At 51.4% G+C, this 16,558-nt stretch overlaps 1 protein-coding gene across 4 annotated transcripts in view; it reads left to right on the plus strand.

Annotated features, from left to right (window-relative positions):
- CAPN2 (calpain 2) overlaps positions 1-13,828 on the plus strand; it is a 61,503-nt gene extending 47,675 nt beyond the window's left edge. Inside the window, exons 12-21 of one of the 4 annotated variants that reach the window (XM_029227798.1) lie at positions 390-601; positions 1,891-1,927; positions 2,847-2,912; positions 4,211-4,268; positions 6,520-6,584; positions 7,831-7,899; positions 8,459-8,537; positions 9,944-10,060; positions 10,555-10,613; positions 12,355-13,314. In XM_029227798.1, coding sequence (XP_029083631.1) covers positions 390-601; positions 1,891-1,927; positions 2,847-2,912; positions 4,211-4,268; positions 6,520-6,584; positions 7,831-7,899; positions 8,459-8,537; positions 9,944-10,060; positions 10,555-10,613; positions 12,355-12,378 — 786 coding nt within the window. In that variant the 3' untranslated portion in view covers positions 12,379-13,314. The other 3 variants (XM_029227796.1, XM_029227797.1, XR_003794351.1) reach the window with 3 other exon arrangements.
- The last annotated feature ends 2,730 nt before the right edge of the window (positions 13,829-16,558 follow it).

Below are 16,558 nucleotides of genomic sequence, written 5' to 3' on the forward strand. Positions count from 1 at the left end.
GTGGCATGCTGGGCCTTTGTGGATGCCGTGGTCAGACTGACACCCCACATTTGAGAGCTGGGCCCCCTCCTCGCCGCGGTCCTGGCTGCTTGCGTCAGTGTGTCTATACCACACAGAACTGAGTGGATCCTGGCCGAGGGCACTTTAATGCCCCTGAGTCGTAAGGGGAAGGCTGAGGACCTCTGTCCGAGTGGAGAGATGGGGCATCTGAAGACGGGTGGGTCCCCTGCTGTGTGTGCCTCTGAGCTCCTGTTTGGGGTAGAAAGTTAGCTTTTCATCTAAGATGATGCAGAGTTGTCGCCGTGAGCCTCTTGTCTCGATGAGTGGAGAGGACGGTGCTTGGAGCCCTTTCCACCCTCCACTCCCTCTTGCTCCTGTTTCTTCACCAGTTGACAGGACAGACCAATGTCCACCTCAGCAAGAGCTTCTTCCTGACACACCGAGCGAGGGAGCGGTCGGACACCTTCATCAACCTGCGGGAGGTGCTCAACCGCTTCAAGCTGCCCCCGGGGGAGTACATCCTGGTGCCGTCCACCTTCGAGCCCAACAAGGACGGGGACTTCTGCATCCGGGTCTTTTCCGAGAAGAAAGCTGACTACCAGTAGGTCGTTCAGCCCTCCTCGTCCCCACGCCTTGTTCCTGCCCCACCTGGACCCACGAGTCAGCTTCTTTTTCTGTAGTACCCGCCCGCTTCGTGAGGACTTGAGGTATCGAAGAACGTTAGTGCTGTCCTCGGGTCAGCAAAGAAAATAGACACTCGGGATCTTTCTGATGAGAAAGGGATGGTTGTAGAGCAAATTGCAAAAGCCTGTCATTTGGGGCAGTGCTGCTTAGAATCCCTGCGTCCCCAGCCCACCAGCCTGGCAGAGCCGAGGGTCTATGTGCCAATCCCAGCGGTCCCTCAGATGTCTCCAGAGCCTCTCCCCGCTACAGTCACAAGGTCTCCAGGCGCTCCCCCGTCCTCACTGGAGCCCCGCTGTTCAGGGACCATTTTTGGCTGACACCGCTGTCGGCGTGGCCTCAATTCACAATGGCTGCTGGCTTAACCATGTCTGTTCAGCTGGGCCCTTGACTGCTCAGCTGGGCCCTTGACTGCTCAGCTGGGCCCTTGACTGCGTGAGATGTAATCAGCCTTGGGCAGCTTAAGCACAAGATTTACTGGAAGGTCCTGGAGCCCCTCTAGAACTGATAGGAGGCTGGGCGCCAGAGGACCAGGGTGTGGGAAGAGGGGGCGTGGCAGCTGCCATGTCCCCCTCTGACCTTGGGCCACATGCTCAGATCCATGTGGGATGGGGGGGGGGGGGCAGTGGGCGGGAGTGGCAGGGATCGCCGGGCTCTAAGACAATGCACAGCAGAGAAGGAACTTCCCTCTCTGTGGAGCAGAAGGACCCAGCCCTGCACACAGGACTGTGTGTGAGATAAACTAGCCAGGGCCTGAGCTTCAGCTGAAATCTCACCCAGGCCTCCCTGCCTTCTCCCACCCTCGGCAGAGCAAGTAGGCAGCAGGGCACACTGCATGATTCTCCGTGTGAAGATTTATGACGGCAAAGGGCGTTTCAGAGGGAACCTAAAAGCTGTTCCTCCAGCTGAACCTAAAAGCGGCTTCCACCCGCTACAAAGAGCGCCAGCACCGTAGTACCTGGGAAGCCTGTGCTCTTCGATGAAGATTGAAAACTAGCAAACAAAACAGTTCTGACTCTCCAAGTTGTTTTTCCTTGGATCATTTCTAACTGTAATTTCTGCTGTAGGGGATGTGTTGTCACAGAAACTTGGGATGCAGAAAACCCCCCTGTGCCCACCCCATGCTGGGTTTAACGGCGCAGTTTCATTTTAGCCGGGATTTCTGCAACGCTCCCTTTTCAGTGACACGTAGTTTCCTTCTGTTTCCAGAGTTGTCGACGACGAAATCGAGGCCACCCTTGAAGAGGTACCGTACTGCTTGAGCTTCACCCGCTCTGTCCTGAACAACCCAGGAGCAGCGGAGCAGAAAATAACCCCAAGGGTTCAGGAGGCCCCTGGGATTTCACGAGCACAGCTTGAAACCAGGGTGCAGCCCTGGCCTGGGAGTCCGAGAGCGCCTCCTGCACCGGCTGTGGCCGCTGCGTGGGGCTGGACGGTCCCCTGGATGTAGCCCGCACGCACGGGGTGCCTGGAGGATGGGACACCAGGCTGCTCTGAGCAGTGGGCGGTCTTGTCACTCCCCTTTCTGGCCCTCAGTTTTCTCATCAACAAAATGGAAACGTTGCATGACAAGATTTTTCAGGTTCCCTGGAGTTCTGGGAGTTGTGATTCAGTGGTAAATCCTGAGGGCTTTCAGGACTGCAACTCAGGAATTACAGACCCAACCTAAGCGTCCAGAGTTGAGGAAGGATAGCACACAAATGGGAAGGAGCGCTCTTCCCTGTCCTGGTGCCCGCAGCGGCTTGATGATTGTTATTCCTCAGCTGCTGAAGCTCCGTGTACTCAGTGAGACACGGAGCAATTTCCAAGGGCCTCACGGCTGTGCTCTCGCCACGTTCAGAGTCGTTCCAGACCACGCCAGCTTGTCTTTACACTTCTGAGTCCCCATTACTTAGATTATAAAAGGCCATTTTGGTGGAATGTTGGAGAAGATGCCTATGTGAGAAATTAGAGTGTAACTCCTTCCCACATAGCTTATAGTCCCTCTTATGTGTTTTAACTGGAAAAAAACTCCTTAATTCCTCACACTGTCCTTCGTCTCAATCCCGGTAACCTTAGAATTCAGGCCTGAGAGAGGGTAACTGAGGTGGCGGGGGAGGCCGCCTCGGAAGGGAAAGCAGGTGCCCGCTGGTCACTGCGTCTCACTTCTGTGCCTCACCTTCCAGATTGATGTCAGCGAGGACGACATCGACGATGGATTCAGGAGGCTGTTTGCCCAGTTGGCAGGAGAGGTAAGTGCTCCCCAAACCTCTGTGCTGTGCGCCCTGCTTGACGCAAAGGAAGAGACCATCTTTGCCCTCAAGGAGGCTTCAGTCTAAGGGGGGGAGAGGAAACAAAATGAACAAAAAGCAAAGAGGAATTACAAACATAACTGGGATTTCCGCTCAGATTCCTTGCCCAAGGCCTCCCCAGGGCCTCTGCACGTCCAGTCGCCAGGGGCTTCTGCTGTCGGGGGCCGGCTCTGACTGTGATCCTCCTGCCTGAGAACTCTGGGCCTTTCCTTGTGGCTGTTTTGTTTGCTCTGTGCCACTGCAGCTGAGACATGGAACTCAGCCCCTTCTCTTTGATTGCCACGAAAATATTTGGGGACTTGGAGGGTTTTCAGTCTCAAGGATGCAAGCAACAGAGTGTCAGCCTTCCCTGTCCTTAAAAAAGAAATCCCTCAGGCATCTAGGCTTCCATCGGCTACAAAGTTAGCAGGCCTCTTCCTCCAACGACTCCAAACAAAGTCATTCTCCTCCATATATGGAGCACACTAGCTCTCTCGAGTGTCCACCATCGGCTTACCTGGGCCTCCTCATCAGAGTTAAAGCAGGCGCCACCCGCCCCATGCCTCCGCCCGCCTGTCTGCCTCCCTCCCTCCTGGCTTCTAAGGGAAGGGGCATCGTAGAGACGTACTTCCGCACTGATTGAAACACACACACACACACACACACACACACACACATCCCCCAAGTACGCACAATGTCAGTCTTGGTCTTAAATAATGGGGCTTGTCCCCCAGTTACACAATATGTGTAAGTGAACAGAGGTACCCGCACCACTTCTGAGGAGCTCTGACATCAAGGGCCACAGAAAAAGTGCTGGGCCAGTTCTTGGAGACAGCCGGTCCCAGCCAGCTTTGCAGGAAGCCAGATCTGGGTTTTAAAGGGAGAGGAAGGCATGCTGGGTGCGAGGAAGGGTACAGAGAACTGAGTCAAAAGACCACAAACATGGGTAGAATGGAGAATTTATTCTTTATATTCTCTACAGCAGAGCAATGGCGAACGAACTCTGCCTGGGGCACACTGTGCGTTAAAACACTATCAGAAACTTGGGCTGTGGCTGTGCTCCTTGTGCGGCCTGGGGGGGGCGGCAGCAGCGTATCCCGGGGGCTTGTTAGAAATGCACACCCACAGACCCCTCCCCGCCCCAGCTCTAATGCACCTCGCGGGCTCAGCCAGAGCAGACACCCGTTACACATCCGCTGCTCCGTGCTTCACGCAGCCCCAAGGGAGCCAATAATGACGCTCTGGTTGCATCTCCACAGGATGCAGAGATCTCTGCCTTTGAGTTGCAGACAATCCTGAGAAGAGTTCTGGCAAAGCGTAAGTACCCAGCCCTCGCACATCCCTCATCCTGCTCCTGCAACGTGAGGGGACACGGTGACCTTTCCCCTTCCCTGGCTCAGCGGCTGTGGCTGAACTGTCACCCCCACTCCTGCTTAAACGCCACCGTCACCACCAAGGAACCGGATGAAGGAGGTTCTCCCCGATGTGATAAAAAAAGGGCGAAGGTTTCTGGAGTCTAGAGGTCAATGATCACATCCGGGTTTCCACAACTTACTAGCTCTGTGATCTAAACAGAGTTAGATAATCTCCCTGACTCGTTTCCTTATCTGCAAAATAGGCGTCTTATTACTTAACCTCTTCAGAGTGGTTGAATGTCTTAGGTGAGATGATGTGTAGGAACAAAGCCTGGGCTCTGGATATACGGTGACTCTTACGATGATTAATTGCTAAGAAAAAGCGTGATGGGAGCCAGAAAGCATCCCCATCCCTGGATTCCCGGCTGTATTTAGTGGGGAACCACTGACAGAGTGACGACAGCTCACTGATGAGCCAGAATGGAAAAATAAGTGGTCCATCTTCCACTCCAGCTAAGGGGATGGCATTAAAAAGGCTCATCTCCCAAATGTGTGTTTAAGGGAGCCTGGTCGAGCCAGTTCTTGATGGGAGAAATGTCACTTCAGTTGAGCCAGTGGGCCAGGCAAGTGGCTTCAAGGCTCCAGAAGTGACTGCTCTCAGCCCAGGCTGATGGGCATCTATAAAGAACGGACAGAACTGGGTGGAGACTTGAGAAGGAGCTGGAGAGCCATGGTCCTCATGCACCTTTTCAGGTTAAACTGTTTCTTAAGCAAAAAATATCAAAGGATGGATCGTCCACCTCCCCAGTGTTGATCACCACTGCAGGGGGTGGGGAGAAAGCACCCACACACACTGCTATTCTCCCCCTCGAGTTATCACCAGAACTGTGCTGCTTTGATAAGACGAGCAGGGGTCTGTACGGTATCAGGAGTTCTCAGCCCGGATCCGAAACCAGAGCGTATGTCGTCAGGGCTGAGCGTCAGCCTAGGGATCGTCTCCAGAAGTCCCGTGGACTTCACTCTGGCCCAACCCCAAGAGATAAAAATCCTCCTCTTGAAGCCAAAGAAGGATCCAGGCCAGTGGGGTCTTCCATCACAGTGAACGTGAACGACATGCATGTGGTCCCTCACAGGAACCACGTGTGACCGATCCATGCCCGGTGGCCTCCAAACAAAAGGCTGCATTTGAGCTTCTTCGCAGAGCTGCAGCCAGGGGGTCCAGCGGCCAGGGTAGGGCTTCCCCAAGGCGGACCCTGGTCCTCGGCGCCCCTCCTCCAATCTGGGAGTGATGAGAAGATGGTGTTTACCCTCGAGGCCACCAGGCACGAGTGAGGTCACAGCCTGTTAAGCTGTGTGGTTGTCATGAACCCAGGGACACTGAGCCCCATTGTTTCTGCACAGATGCGGGGAGGGGGAGGGGAGGGATCGGGCCACGCTGGGATTCAGCTGCTGCTTGTTGGGGGCGCGGCAGTAGCCTCACCCGAGCCCCGGAGCTCGGCACCCTTCCCCGCTCCACACCCAGTGACGACTCCTGCCCGAGGGCCCCAGGCACAGCCCACACCCACACCCGAGAAGGGGTCAGAGACCAGAACAGCAGCTTTGAGACAGGGTACGTCCTAACCTTCCACAAGGACATGATGAAAAGGGTGGGCTCCCCTGAAGGCTGTGGGAACAGACCACATCTGTGACAAGGCTCTCACGCCACCTGTCGACCACCAACTAGACGGGACTCAACCAGTGAGTGACTCACCTAGGAGAGCACAGGCTGCGGACAGGCTCTGGCCCTCTGGCTAACCCAGCTGGGGACACAGAGGCCCCCTAAATGCCTGCAGACAGGCAGTTAAGTAAACCTCTTCCTCTCTCAGGGCCCTGCCTAGAATAAACACGCGGGGCCCCCACTATCTCCACAGGTGACTTTGCATCTTATGAACACTTCAAGGCCCAGACTCTTAACCATTCTCTTATTTATTTAAAAAGCACTTATTATAACTCCGTATGCCCATGGCCAATATACAGAGAAGTCAGGCAGATGTAACACAGCCTCTGCACTGTCCCAGTGTGGTGGCCACCTGCCTCGTGTGGCTATTTAAAACAATTTAAGTGGCTCCCATATCGGAGGGTGCAGATACAGAATATTCTGCGATCGTAGAAGGTTGTATTGGACAGTACTGCTCCAGAAGATGTTCCTGTCACACTTATTTTTTGTCTCCTAGGCCAAGATATCAAGTCAGACGGCTTCAGCATAGAGACCTGCAAAATCATGGTTGACATGCTCGATGTATCCTTTAACGGGCCCCGCAGGACAGAGGCTGGGAGAGTTTGAAACTTCACTCCAGGAAGATACAAACACAGGCCTCCTCCCCTTCACAGCGGCCAGCTGTCCCTGCTGGCTGAGGCGTAGGACTGTTGTCAGCGCTGACCTCCCTTAGTAGGGAATTTGAGGGACTTCAGCTGAGGGAATGTGAGATGCCACAGGCTGAGGGGCTCCTGCAGGAAGTTCCCGACAGCATGCCCGCTGTTCCTGCCCAGGGCAGCTTGGATGTGTTACCTCTAGGGAAATAGTCCCTAAACCATGATACTTTTTTTTTTCTGGCTGTGTTGGGTCTTCGTTGCTGCGCGCGGGCTTTCTCTAGTTGCGGCGAGCAGGGGCTACTCTTTGTTGCGGTGCACGGGCTTCTCATCGCAGTGGTTCTTCTGGGCTACAGGTGCGCGGGCTTCAGCAGTTGTGGCACGTGGGCTCAGTAGTTGTGGCTCGCGGGCTCTAGGCGCACGGGCTCGGTAGTCGTGGCGCACGGGCTTAGTTGCTCCGCGGCATGTGGCATCTTCCCGGACCGGGGTTCGAACCTGTGTCCCCTGCATCGGCAGATGGATTCTTAATCACTGTGCCACCAGAGAAGTCCCTACCATGATACTTCTGATGTGAATGCTTTCCCCAGTCATGATTTTCTTCCTGATTCTTAAGATAGGGGCCCACCCTCCAAGAGCACGCTCCTTCCTCTTGCTCTGGCTCGTTCCCAGGCCACCACCCGGCCCTGAGGCCGGCTCATCATCCATCTGCTGTCCCTGCTGCTTACTGAGAGGCGCTGGGCAAGGATGGCCTGGATGGCTTAAGCTTCTATGAAGTTTCATCTGGTGGGCTCATGGCACCTGCTGTGTAGCTCCCCTCACAGAAGGCCTCTTAGAAATAATGATACTCCCTAAATGGGCAAGGGCGCAGCCATTAGAAGCCATCTGCAGCCTCTGCATATCCTCCAACAGCTCCTTCTTAGCAGGAACTGGGGCCAGCTGCATAGCACCCCCAGACCCCTCAGCATACAGAGTCGGGGGACCAGCAGGTCTCTATTGGGCCCTTCCACCAGCCCTCAGATGGAGGTCTAGCCAGTGTGAAGAGCAGGAGAAGGGTCCTTCTGCGAGACCTCCTCGTGATTGAGCCGTGGTTACCAGACTCTCCAGGGGAGAGGACAAACCAGGTGCCACGGCCCACGTGAACCCAGACTCTGGGAGCTTTCCTTAACTGCAGGCAGTCGGATGGGAGTGGCAAGCTGGGTCTGAAGGAGTTCTACATTCTTTGGACCAAGATTCAGAAATACCAAGTGAGAGCCCAGGAGGGCCGGGCGGCAGGGGCGGTGGATCTGTGTGGGCAACGCGCCATGCACGTATTTTGCATGCAGCAGCTCTTTAGGACGGTGGAGGAGCATCTCCAAGCAGAGGGGATTGTACTCATAACGGAGCTCCGAATGGGTGAAGACAGGGCTGGGCAAATGCAAACAGGAAAAACAAAGACTTTGCAAGTTACGTGGTTTACTCCCTGCCTTACTGACCGGAAACGGGGTCATCTAAAAGCCACCATCAAGTGTCCTGAAAAGGCCATGTAGCCCCTTGTAGTTTGGGTTTTTGACAGCTAAAGTACAAAAATTACAGAAGATAATAACAGGGGCTCATGTAGTTGGCTAGGTGATTTGATGGGCATATTTATAAACTAGCTCATGGAGAGAGGCAAAATACTCTTTAAGGCAGAAACATGGGTGATGCTTCCAAGGCCAAACTAGAGGCACGGAGCCGGAAGAACTTCAGCCCCACTTAGCACACAGCACAGAGAGGTAACTTGCCACCTTTTGGGTCATGGTTTTCTAACTATTTTGTATGTTCCAGAAAATTTACCGGGAAATCGACGTGGACAGGTCCGGAACCATGAACTCCTATGAGATGCGGAAAGCATTAGAAGAAGCAGGTACCACTTCCTAACTGTATTTTCTTTCTTTTATCTGTAGAATATGTGAAAACTTATTCTATACGATACAAAGTGTGGTAAGCTATGAAATAGAGTAGGTGCTGGTTCAGTACAAACACATCCTTTTCATTCGCCTTTTAAAGACTAATTGGTAAAATGAAATGGAGTCCAGGACGCTCTGCCCTCGAAGCCGTCTGGAATCTCAGTTTCCCTCCAAGGGCCCCAGCGGGTCGCAGGCAAAGCCAGTTTTCAGCAGACCCACACACCCTGCCCTCGTCCGTTCAGGTGCAGGGCTGGTCAGGCAAAAGTGGGATGTCCAGCTCCACCCTTGGGTGAGTCCTTAGCAGCACGTGATGTCAGTAAGAGGGACACCAGCTGTGGGAGACCAGCAGAGTGGGAGACTTGTGTGCTTAGGGGACAAATATGACAGTATGAGGTTGTCCATTCGTTGGGATGTAATGCTGCAGCAGAGACCCCAAATAAGTGGTTTAAACAAGATACACCTTCCTCTCACATAACGATTCAAGCTCAAGCCATCCAAGGCCAGATGGTGTCTCCTGCTGTCAGGGACCCAGGCTCCTTCTCTCATACTGTGTCACCAGCCCTTAGATCGTCACCCGTATCTGCAGGACGGGGACGGCTTGTCACCACAACCACGTTCTAGCAATGGGCTGACAGAAGGAGGGAAAGAGGGGCTCCTTGCCTTTAAGGGCACATGTCACTCTGGACACAAATCCCAGTGCCAGGACTTAGTCACAAGGCTTCAGAGGGCTGCCAGGGAAGCTGGGAAATGCAGCCTTGATTCTAGGCAGCCATGGCCTGTTAAAAATTCTACAACTATGGAAAAAGGGAGAATTAATATTAGTTTAGCATGAAGTGTTTCTGCCACATACATCCAGGAAGAATCTAGTCTCCAAGGCGATTCAGAGTGAGACAGACAGAAAAGGAGATAGGATCGATAGCATGAAATAGCCTGCCCATGAAAGTAGGAACAGGCAAGGAAAGCCTTACATGTTAGTAAGGAGACGGGACTTCCTGATGGTCCAGTAGGTAAGACTCCGCGCTCCCAATGCAGGGGGTCTGGGTTCGATCCCTGGTCGGGGAACCATATCTCACACGCATGCCGCAACTAAGACCCGGCGCAGCCTAAATAAATAATATATAAATACTAAAATGCAAAAAAAAAAAAAAAAAAAAAAAAAAGAGGCAGGGTGGAGGTGAACAGTGTGGAAACAGAAGCAATGGCAGAAGGCACTGGCTTTGCAAACTAAAAACAGTCTCACAGCAGCGCAGCCAGGGGACCAAAGCAATCATAACTCTCATCTTCCGGGTCCAGAGCCCATGAACAGAGCCCCAGGGTGCAACTGAACACTTGGCAATCGGTCTGCATGTTCATTTAACTGCAGGTTTCAAGATGCCCTGTCAGCTCCACCAAGTCATCGTTGCTCGGTTTGCAGATGACCAGCTCGTCATCGATTTTGACAATTTTGTTAGGTGTTTGATTCGACTGGAAACACTATTCAGTAAGTGCCCGTTTGGGTAAAGGCCCATTTCAGTTCCCTCGGTACGAAAGCAGCCTGCCTTTCCCCACGGGTGAAACCACCTGAGCCAGAGACGTGTCTGTCCAGTTGAAAATGAAAATCCTGGGCTTCCCTGGTGGCGCAGTGGTTAAGAGTCCGCCTGCCGATGCAGGGGACACGGGTTCGTGCCCTGGTCCGGGAAGATCCCACATGCCACGGAGCAGCTGGGTCCGTGAGCCATGGACGCTGAGCCTGCGCGTCCGGAGCCTGTGCTCCGCGATGGGAGAGGCCACAGCAGTGAGAGGCCCGCATACCGCACAAAACAAAAAACAAAAAACAAAAACAAAAAGAAAATGAAAATCCTTCTTTAACTTGGGGACAGAGGGAAGAAATCGTAACTTGTGCCGTTCAGTGAAATGAGCTGCCAGGCTGGGGAAAAGGATAATGTGACCTCTGTTGCAGCTCACTTATATGACATCCTGTTTCTGCCTCCACAGGGATATTTAAGCAGCTGGACCCCGAGGATACTGGTATGATCCAGCTTGACCTTATCTCTGTAAGTAAGCAGCTTCCCAGCCCCTACTCCTAGGGGACGGAGGGGAGAAGGGCTGCTACTTGGGCGACAGAGATCTGTGGCTTTTGGTCTGTCAGGGTCAGGCTGTAAATTGTTGTAAGATCCCACAGTGCACCTCTATTGGCAGTCATTTCCCAACTACCCGTTGGTTCTCGAGTCCAAGAAAACACACCTGGTCCCTCCTCCCAGAAGCTTTGCCTTGAGAATAGCACAAGGTTAAAAGAAGAAGAGGGTGGCTGCAGCATCCCTCTTAGAAAAATGACCTGCTATTAGCATGCATGGGGGCATGCTTATCATACAAAGAAACCCTTTGGGTGAAATTTCAGTGGGTCTTGGGAAGATCTGTCATTCTTAGGTCTACTTAAAATACTTTCTGCATAAATTACTTTTCTCTACTTCCTCCACCTTTAAAATAAAATAACAATAGTAGATAAGCTTAGCATATATAATGATTGTGCTCATGTGTCTGCAACCCCAGCAACGGGCACCTCTGAAACGATCACTCGAAATTCAGTTGGTATGCCAATTCCACAGAAAGCGAAGCGCGAAAATGTTCTCTTGTCATCCGAAGACAGAAAGTTCTCTCACTTCAAAGAAGGAAGCCAGCTGGGCTTACTTTTCATCCTTGCCCGGCTCCAGCTTGCATTTCCTCTGTCCAAGGGGGAACTGAGCTTGGAACAACACAGGCTACAGAGACTGGGGTTGGGTGGCCAGTGCTGGGTAGGAATGACCAAGTCCCAGGGACCAGAGAGGAGCAGAGTGGTAAGAAGGACGAGGGTGAGGGACTGGCGCCTCCTTCCACTGAATTTCGAACTCTGGAGGAAGCCAGCAACTAAATAGCTCTTTCACTCTGGTATTAATGCATTTTAAAGTAACGCGAGCCAACTGCAAAATACATTTTAGCTGGTTCCAAAGAACACTAAGTTGCTTAAAACTCTGTGTAGCTCAGGAAATAACCCTCCCCTGAGACTGCAGTCTAAGGTAGAGGCAATACAATTGGGACCTAAACATGCCACGTGTGAAGTTTGGGAAACTGCAGCCCCCTTTATCCTTCTGACTGGAAATCTCATTCCTCCCCGGCTCCCACTATTTTATGCGGCCAGCCTACTCAGACCATCCTCCCATTTCCTCTGAGAAACATCTCACCCACTGGCCTTTCACAGGTCGCTGGAGTTCCCCACACTCAACTCTCTTTTCCCTGAGGCTGCGACAGAAGACGACCTCTCCTTCAGTTTGCAGCGACTGTTAGCCTTGCCTGCAGGCTGCAGTCCTGGGGAGCTTCGCAAAAGTCCTGATGTCCAGGCCCCTCCCAGACTAATTTCATTAGAGTCTGATTTAAAGTTCACACATTACTCCAGTAGAGAACCGAGGTTGAAAACCACTAGTTTAAGGGCTATCCAAACTAACCTGTGATGTGACACTGAGGCAGGGATACAGAAATGCTAATTCGTGTTTTCCACGTTTCACGTTTCACGTGTTTCAGTCAACCCTGTAATACGATTCATGACCACCTAATTCAGATAACGGCTTTTTACAACCCTGTAAAAAGCTAGACTCTAGAAATCAGGTAGAAAAAATGTGAGTTCATACTCTGATATCGTAACCCTTGATCAGCTTTTCTCGTACAACAGTCAATCTTTCAGAATAATCTATAGGTACTCAGATAGCCTTTTAATTCTAAGAATGCTCACTGAACTGATTTGGTTCTTTTCCTTCCCCACAGTGGCTGTGTTTTTCAGTACTTTGAGGTTATAACTGATCTGCCTGAAGACTTCTCACGAAAGAAAATCAGCCACGGACTAAGCCTCCACAGAGAAACTTTTTATCTGGATCTTGAAATTATGGGAACATTTACTTAAACTTTCTGATGGTTAGAGCTGGAAATGATGATGCTATTTCCTTGAGAAAGCAGAACTTTCAGATATCCAAGTAAAAGATTTGCATATAATCGTACTAAATGCAAGTGAGTCACTTAACCCTTGAAAAACTTAGAGAAAACCTTCAATCTGTACATGGTATACACTTTACTTTTACACACTTTCCTGTTTATAACAATATTAAATCAGGAAAAAATGCAGGGAGGTATTTAACAGCTGAGCTTAATTTAACATTCAGTCAACCTTAAAGGACAGAAGGTCCTTGCCGGCAATATTTAAAGCAACTTTGAGTTTAAAAATATAGTTGTGACATGTACCAAACAGCTGTCCAGGGATTACCATTCCCCTTGAGTAAAATGGAAAAATATGATGTATCACGAAGGCATCTGAAGAGGCCAGGTGAGAAGCACATCTCTCTCATTTGGGTTAAATAAGAGACAGATTTTATATAAAACTGGTTAACAGTGTGTCTGTCTCAAGTCCTCGCGCATGTCTGGTCTTATAAACTGAGCGTTACGACGCTGAAGGGACGCTTCTGTTGCTCGGCTGAAGTGATGACCCAAACCGGGGGTCCCGTCTGCAAGCCCACGGTGACGGAAGACAGCACAGCTGTTCGCCGCGTGCCTCGAACCTTCCCAGACTTCACCGCTAGCGTTCGTGCATGGATTAGGGGGGACGCCCGTGGAAACCACATGAACGTGTTTCCTGGCTTCACCTTGGGTAAATGCTAACGACACTGTACAAATACTGCCTTGTTGCCTTATCTTCTTCCAAATGTGCTGTTCAATAAAGAGTCGCCCAGGCAATCCCACGTGGGTGCCGCTCTTCCTGAGGGCCCAGCGGTGAGCACACCCAGTCACATCCCATCCCACTCTAGCCAGGCGCGCTCCCTCCCTCCCCAAATGCCGGTATCGAGAGGAGAGGGCAGCTGGCCTCCATTTCAGTGTGGAACTATAGAGCTTTTTAAAAATCCAATTCAGAAGCTTTGATAATTGACCATAAAGTCAGCTCCAATTTCTACTGCTTCTTGGTCTCTGAAGGAGGTACCGGCAAGTTTGTGCTCCGCCTGCCACCTGCCTGTCACTTTGGTGGAGGGAACAAGAGAGAGCCAGGAAGACATGCAGCTAAACCACAGGTCGGCTGCTGGGGATCCTTGAGGAATCGCAGAAGGGAAAGATGTCAGATGACTAGAGAGAGGCAAATGGCAGCCTACTATCTCATGAAAAGATAGGAAGATGGATTTCCCAAATCAACTCGCAGGAGTTTAAGTTTTCCTGCTTGTGGAGCATCTCAGGGCCCAGAGGAAGCGGGAACCAAGAACAGGCAGCACTTCCCCTGGTGGGGGGGGGGGGTGATTTTCTCCATTCAGTAGAACTGGGTTTGGGAGGGCTGGATGCTCCCAGTGACACGGGATTGCTATGGGAGGGGTGGGGTGGGGGGAGCGTAGGCTGACCACTGGAAGGGGAGAGGAGGGTGCTAAGGCGGTTGAAATACAGGAGTGGTAGAAATTGGGAGGGGAAGGGCAGGCAGGCTCCCCCCAATCCACCCAGGCTGCTCCAAACCTTTCCCACTGTTCCGGGTGCTCTGCCCCTCCCGGTGCACTTTGACCTGCCGCGCTGCCTGAAGCTGGAGTTCACAACTTCACTTTTAGTCACAGGATAAGAAATAATGCTTAAAAAAAAAAAAAAGATACGGTATACGCTTATCGTAGCAAATTCAGAAAAGATTTAAAAGAGAAGGGGAGAGATTTCACGGGGGGAAAGAACCAGATGATAAAGTAAATCCCCCCCAGACTTCTGCCCCAAGGAAGTCACCCCAATCTAATCCCCCATTGCTCCCTTCCCTCCAGTCCAAAAGAAAAGCCCTCCCCATCTCTGCTCTGAACTGCAATCTCAGCCTATCAGCTGGCCCCTTTCTTCACACTCTCTTTCAGGTGCCTTAGGCCTGCCACCTGGTAACACACAGACCACCCGCCTCCTCCCGGCCTCCCCTCCTTCCCCCAGAGCCAGGCCTCCCCAGCAGCTGCGCCCCTGCATCTTTCTGTGACTCCTTTACCTTCTGCGATCTGGCTAATGGCCTGACTCTCCTAAAACTGCTTTTGATGATCACCACTTACCTCCCAAAGCCAAAAGCTATGAACACGTATTTGCCATCACCCTCCCCGACTTCGTGCTGCCGTCCCTGCCGTCCCCTCTCCCTCTCGGACACCCCTGCTCGCCTGCCTCCCTGGCTGACTCCCGTACTCCCCTGGTTAAAACCCCTCGGTGGCTCCACTGCCTTTAGACTCCAAGCACAGCTAGAGTTTACACCCTACCCTCCTTAGCAGGGCCCATTCTCCAGTTGCTTTATCCCCACTTATTTTTTCAACAATCTAAAAATTCTGCTCCCATAAAGATGTGAGCGCAGCATCGATAACACAAGCGAAAGGCAGCCACGCGTTCAACACAAACGACTGGATGAATGACGTGGTGGAATACTACACCGCCATTAAAAATCATGCACGTGATGCAACGTGAAGCATAAAACAGGACAATACAGAACTGCTTAAACAGTATGCTCTCAACTATGTGAAGAGAAAATCATAAGCAAGAATAGAAAGAAATAGGCCCGAATGTTAGTTATGGTTGCCTCCATAGTGGTCTTTTCCCCCCGGCTTCATAACCTTTTTCTATACTTTTAAGGAGCTTTTTTTTTTTTTCCGGCTATGCCGCGTGGAGTCCTAATCATTGGACTGCCAGGGAATCCCCTATAGGGAGCTTTAATATACGGATATTCTGATAATAAAACAAGCAAGTAAAAATACCCCAAAGGGAGAATAAAAACAAATGATGCTCTAAGTTTCGGACTAAGGAAATAAAAGTGAGATGATCACGTTTTCCCAAATTTTCCCATCTTCCCTTTTCATACATTGGCGCAATTTGTTGCGGGTTTCCAGGTACCTTCACGTATAGTACTTAGTATGGTTTCCTTTGACCCCATCTCAGATTATACACACAAGGCTGAGTGTCCCGGGCAAGGTGACAGGATGGATGAGTAAGTGCACCAGCCCAGGACGAGAATCCATTGGTTTTTTTGGCTCCTGTGCTGCTGTAACATGTTTGCCCAAACTTGGTGGCTTGAAGAACGCCCACCATCTCCCAGTTCTGTAGGTTAAAGTCCAACACCTCTCCTATTGGGTGATGCATTCTTGCTGGAGACTGGAGGAGGATCTGTTTCCAGGCCCACTCAGGTTGGCAGAATTCAGGTCCATGTTGTTGTAAAACCGCGGTCCCCGTTTCCTTGCTGGCTGTCATCCAGGGGTTTCCTCAGTTTCCACATTCCCTGGCTCATGACCCCTTCACCTTCAAAGCCAGCAATGGCAGATCGAATCCCTTCACTTCAAATCTCGCTGACCTCCCCTTCGGCCTCATCTCTCCTGCTTTGAAGGGCTCAAGTTGGGCCCACCTGGGATGGGCCCAGGATAATCCCCCTATGGTCAGGTCAGTTGATTAGTAAATTTAATTTAAATCTGAAAAATCCTTCACGGCAGTACCTGGATTAGTGCTTGATTAAATAACCAGGTGTCTCAGTCCGCTCAAGCTGCTGTAATAAAATACCACAGGCTGTATGGCTTAAATAACATTCTCGTGATTCTGGAAGCTGGGAAGTCCAGGATCAAGGTGCCAGCAGGTTCAGTGTCTGGTGAGAGTGGCAGCCTTCCTGGGGTATCCTCACACAGTGCACCAGACTCTTCATGCAACCCCACCCTCAGGACCTCACCTAAACCCAATCACCTCCCAAGGGCCCCACCTCCAAATACTATCACACTGGGGGTTAGGGCTTCAACATGAATTTTAGGGGGACACAGTCAGTCCATAGCACCACAGGACAGGGATATGAGGGGCTGGAGGGGCATCTTTAGAATTCTGTCTACCACACAGGTCTTCTGATGTTTCATCCATGTTGTCACTACTTCTGCATGACTCTGAAAGGCATCGTATGTTCTGTCATTCATCTATCTTCCTTTTTTGCTAGAAGTTAGCTACTCATAAAAATGTATAAGGAAAAGTG

Source organism: Monodon monoceros, unplaced genomic scaffold (genome assembly GCF_005190385.1).
Source record: "Monodon monoceros isolate NGI ecotype Baffin Bay Population unplaced genomic scaffold, NGI_Narwhal_1 Super_Scaffold_18, whole genome shotgun sequence".
NCBI classification, from domain to species: Eukaryota; Metazoa; Chordata; class Mammalia; order Artiodactyla; family Monodontidae; genus Monodon; species Monodon monoceros.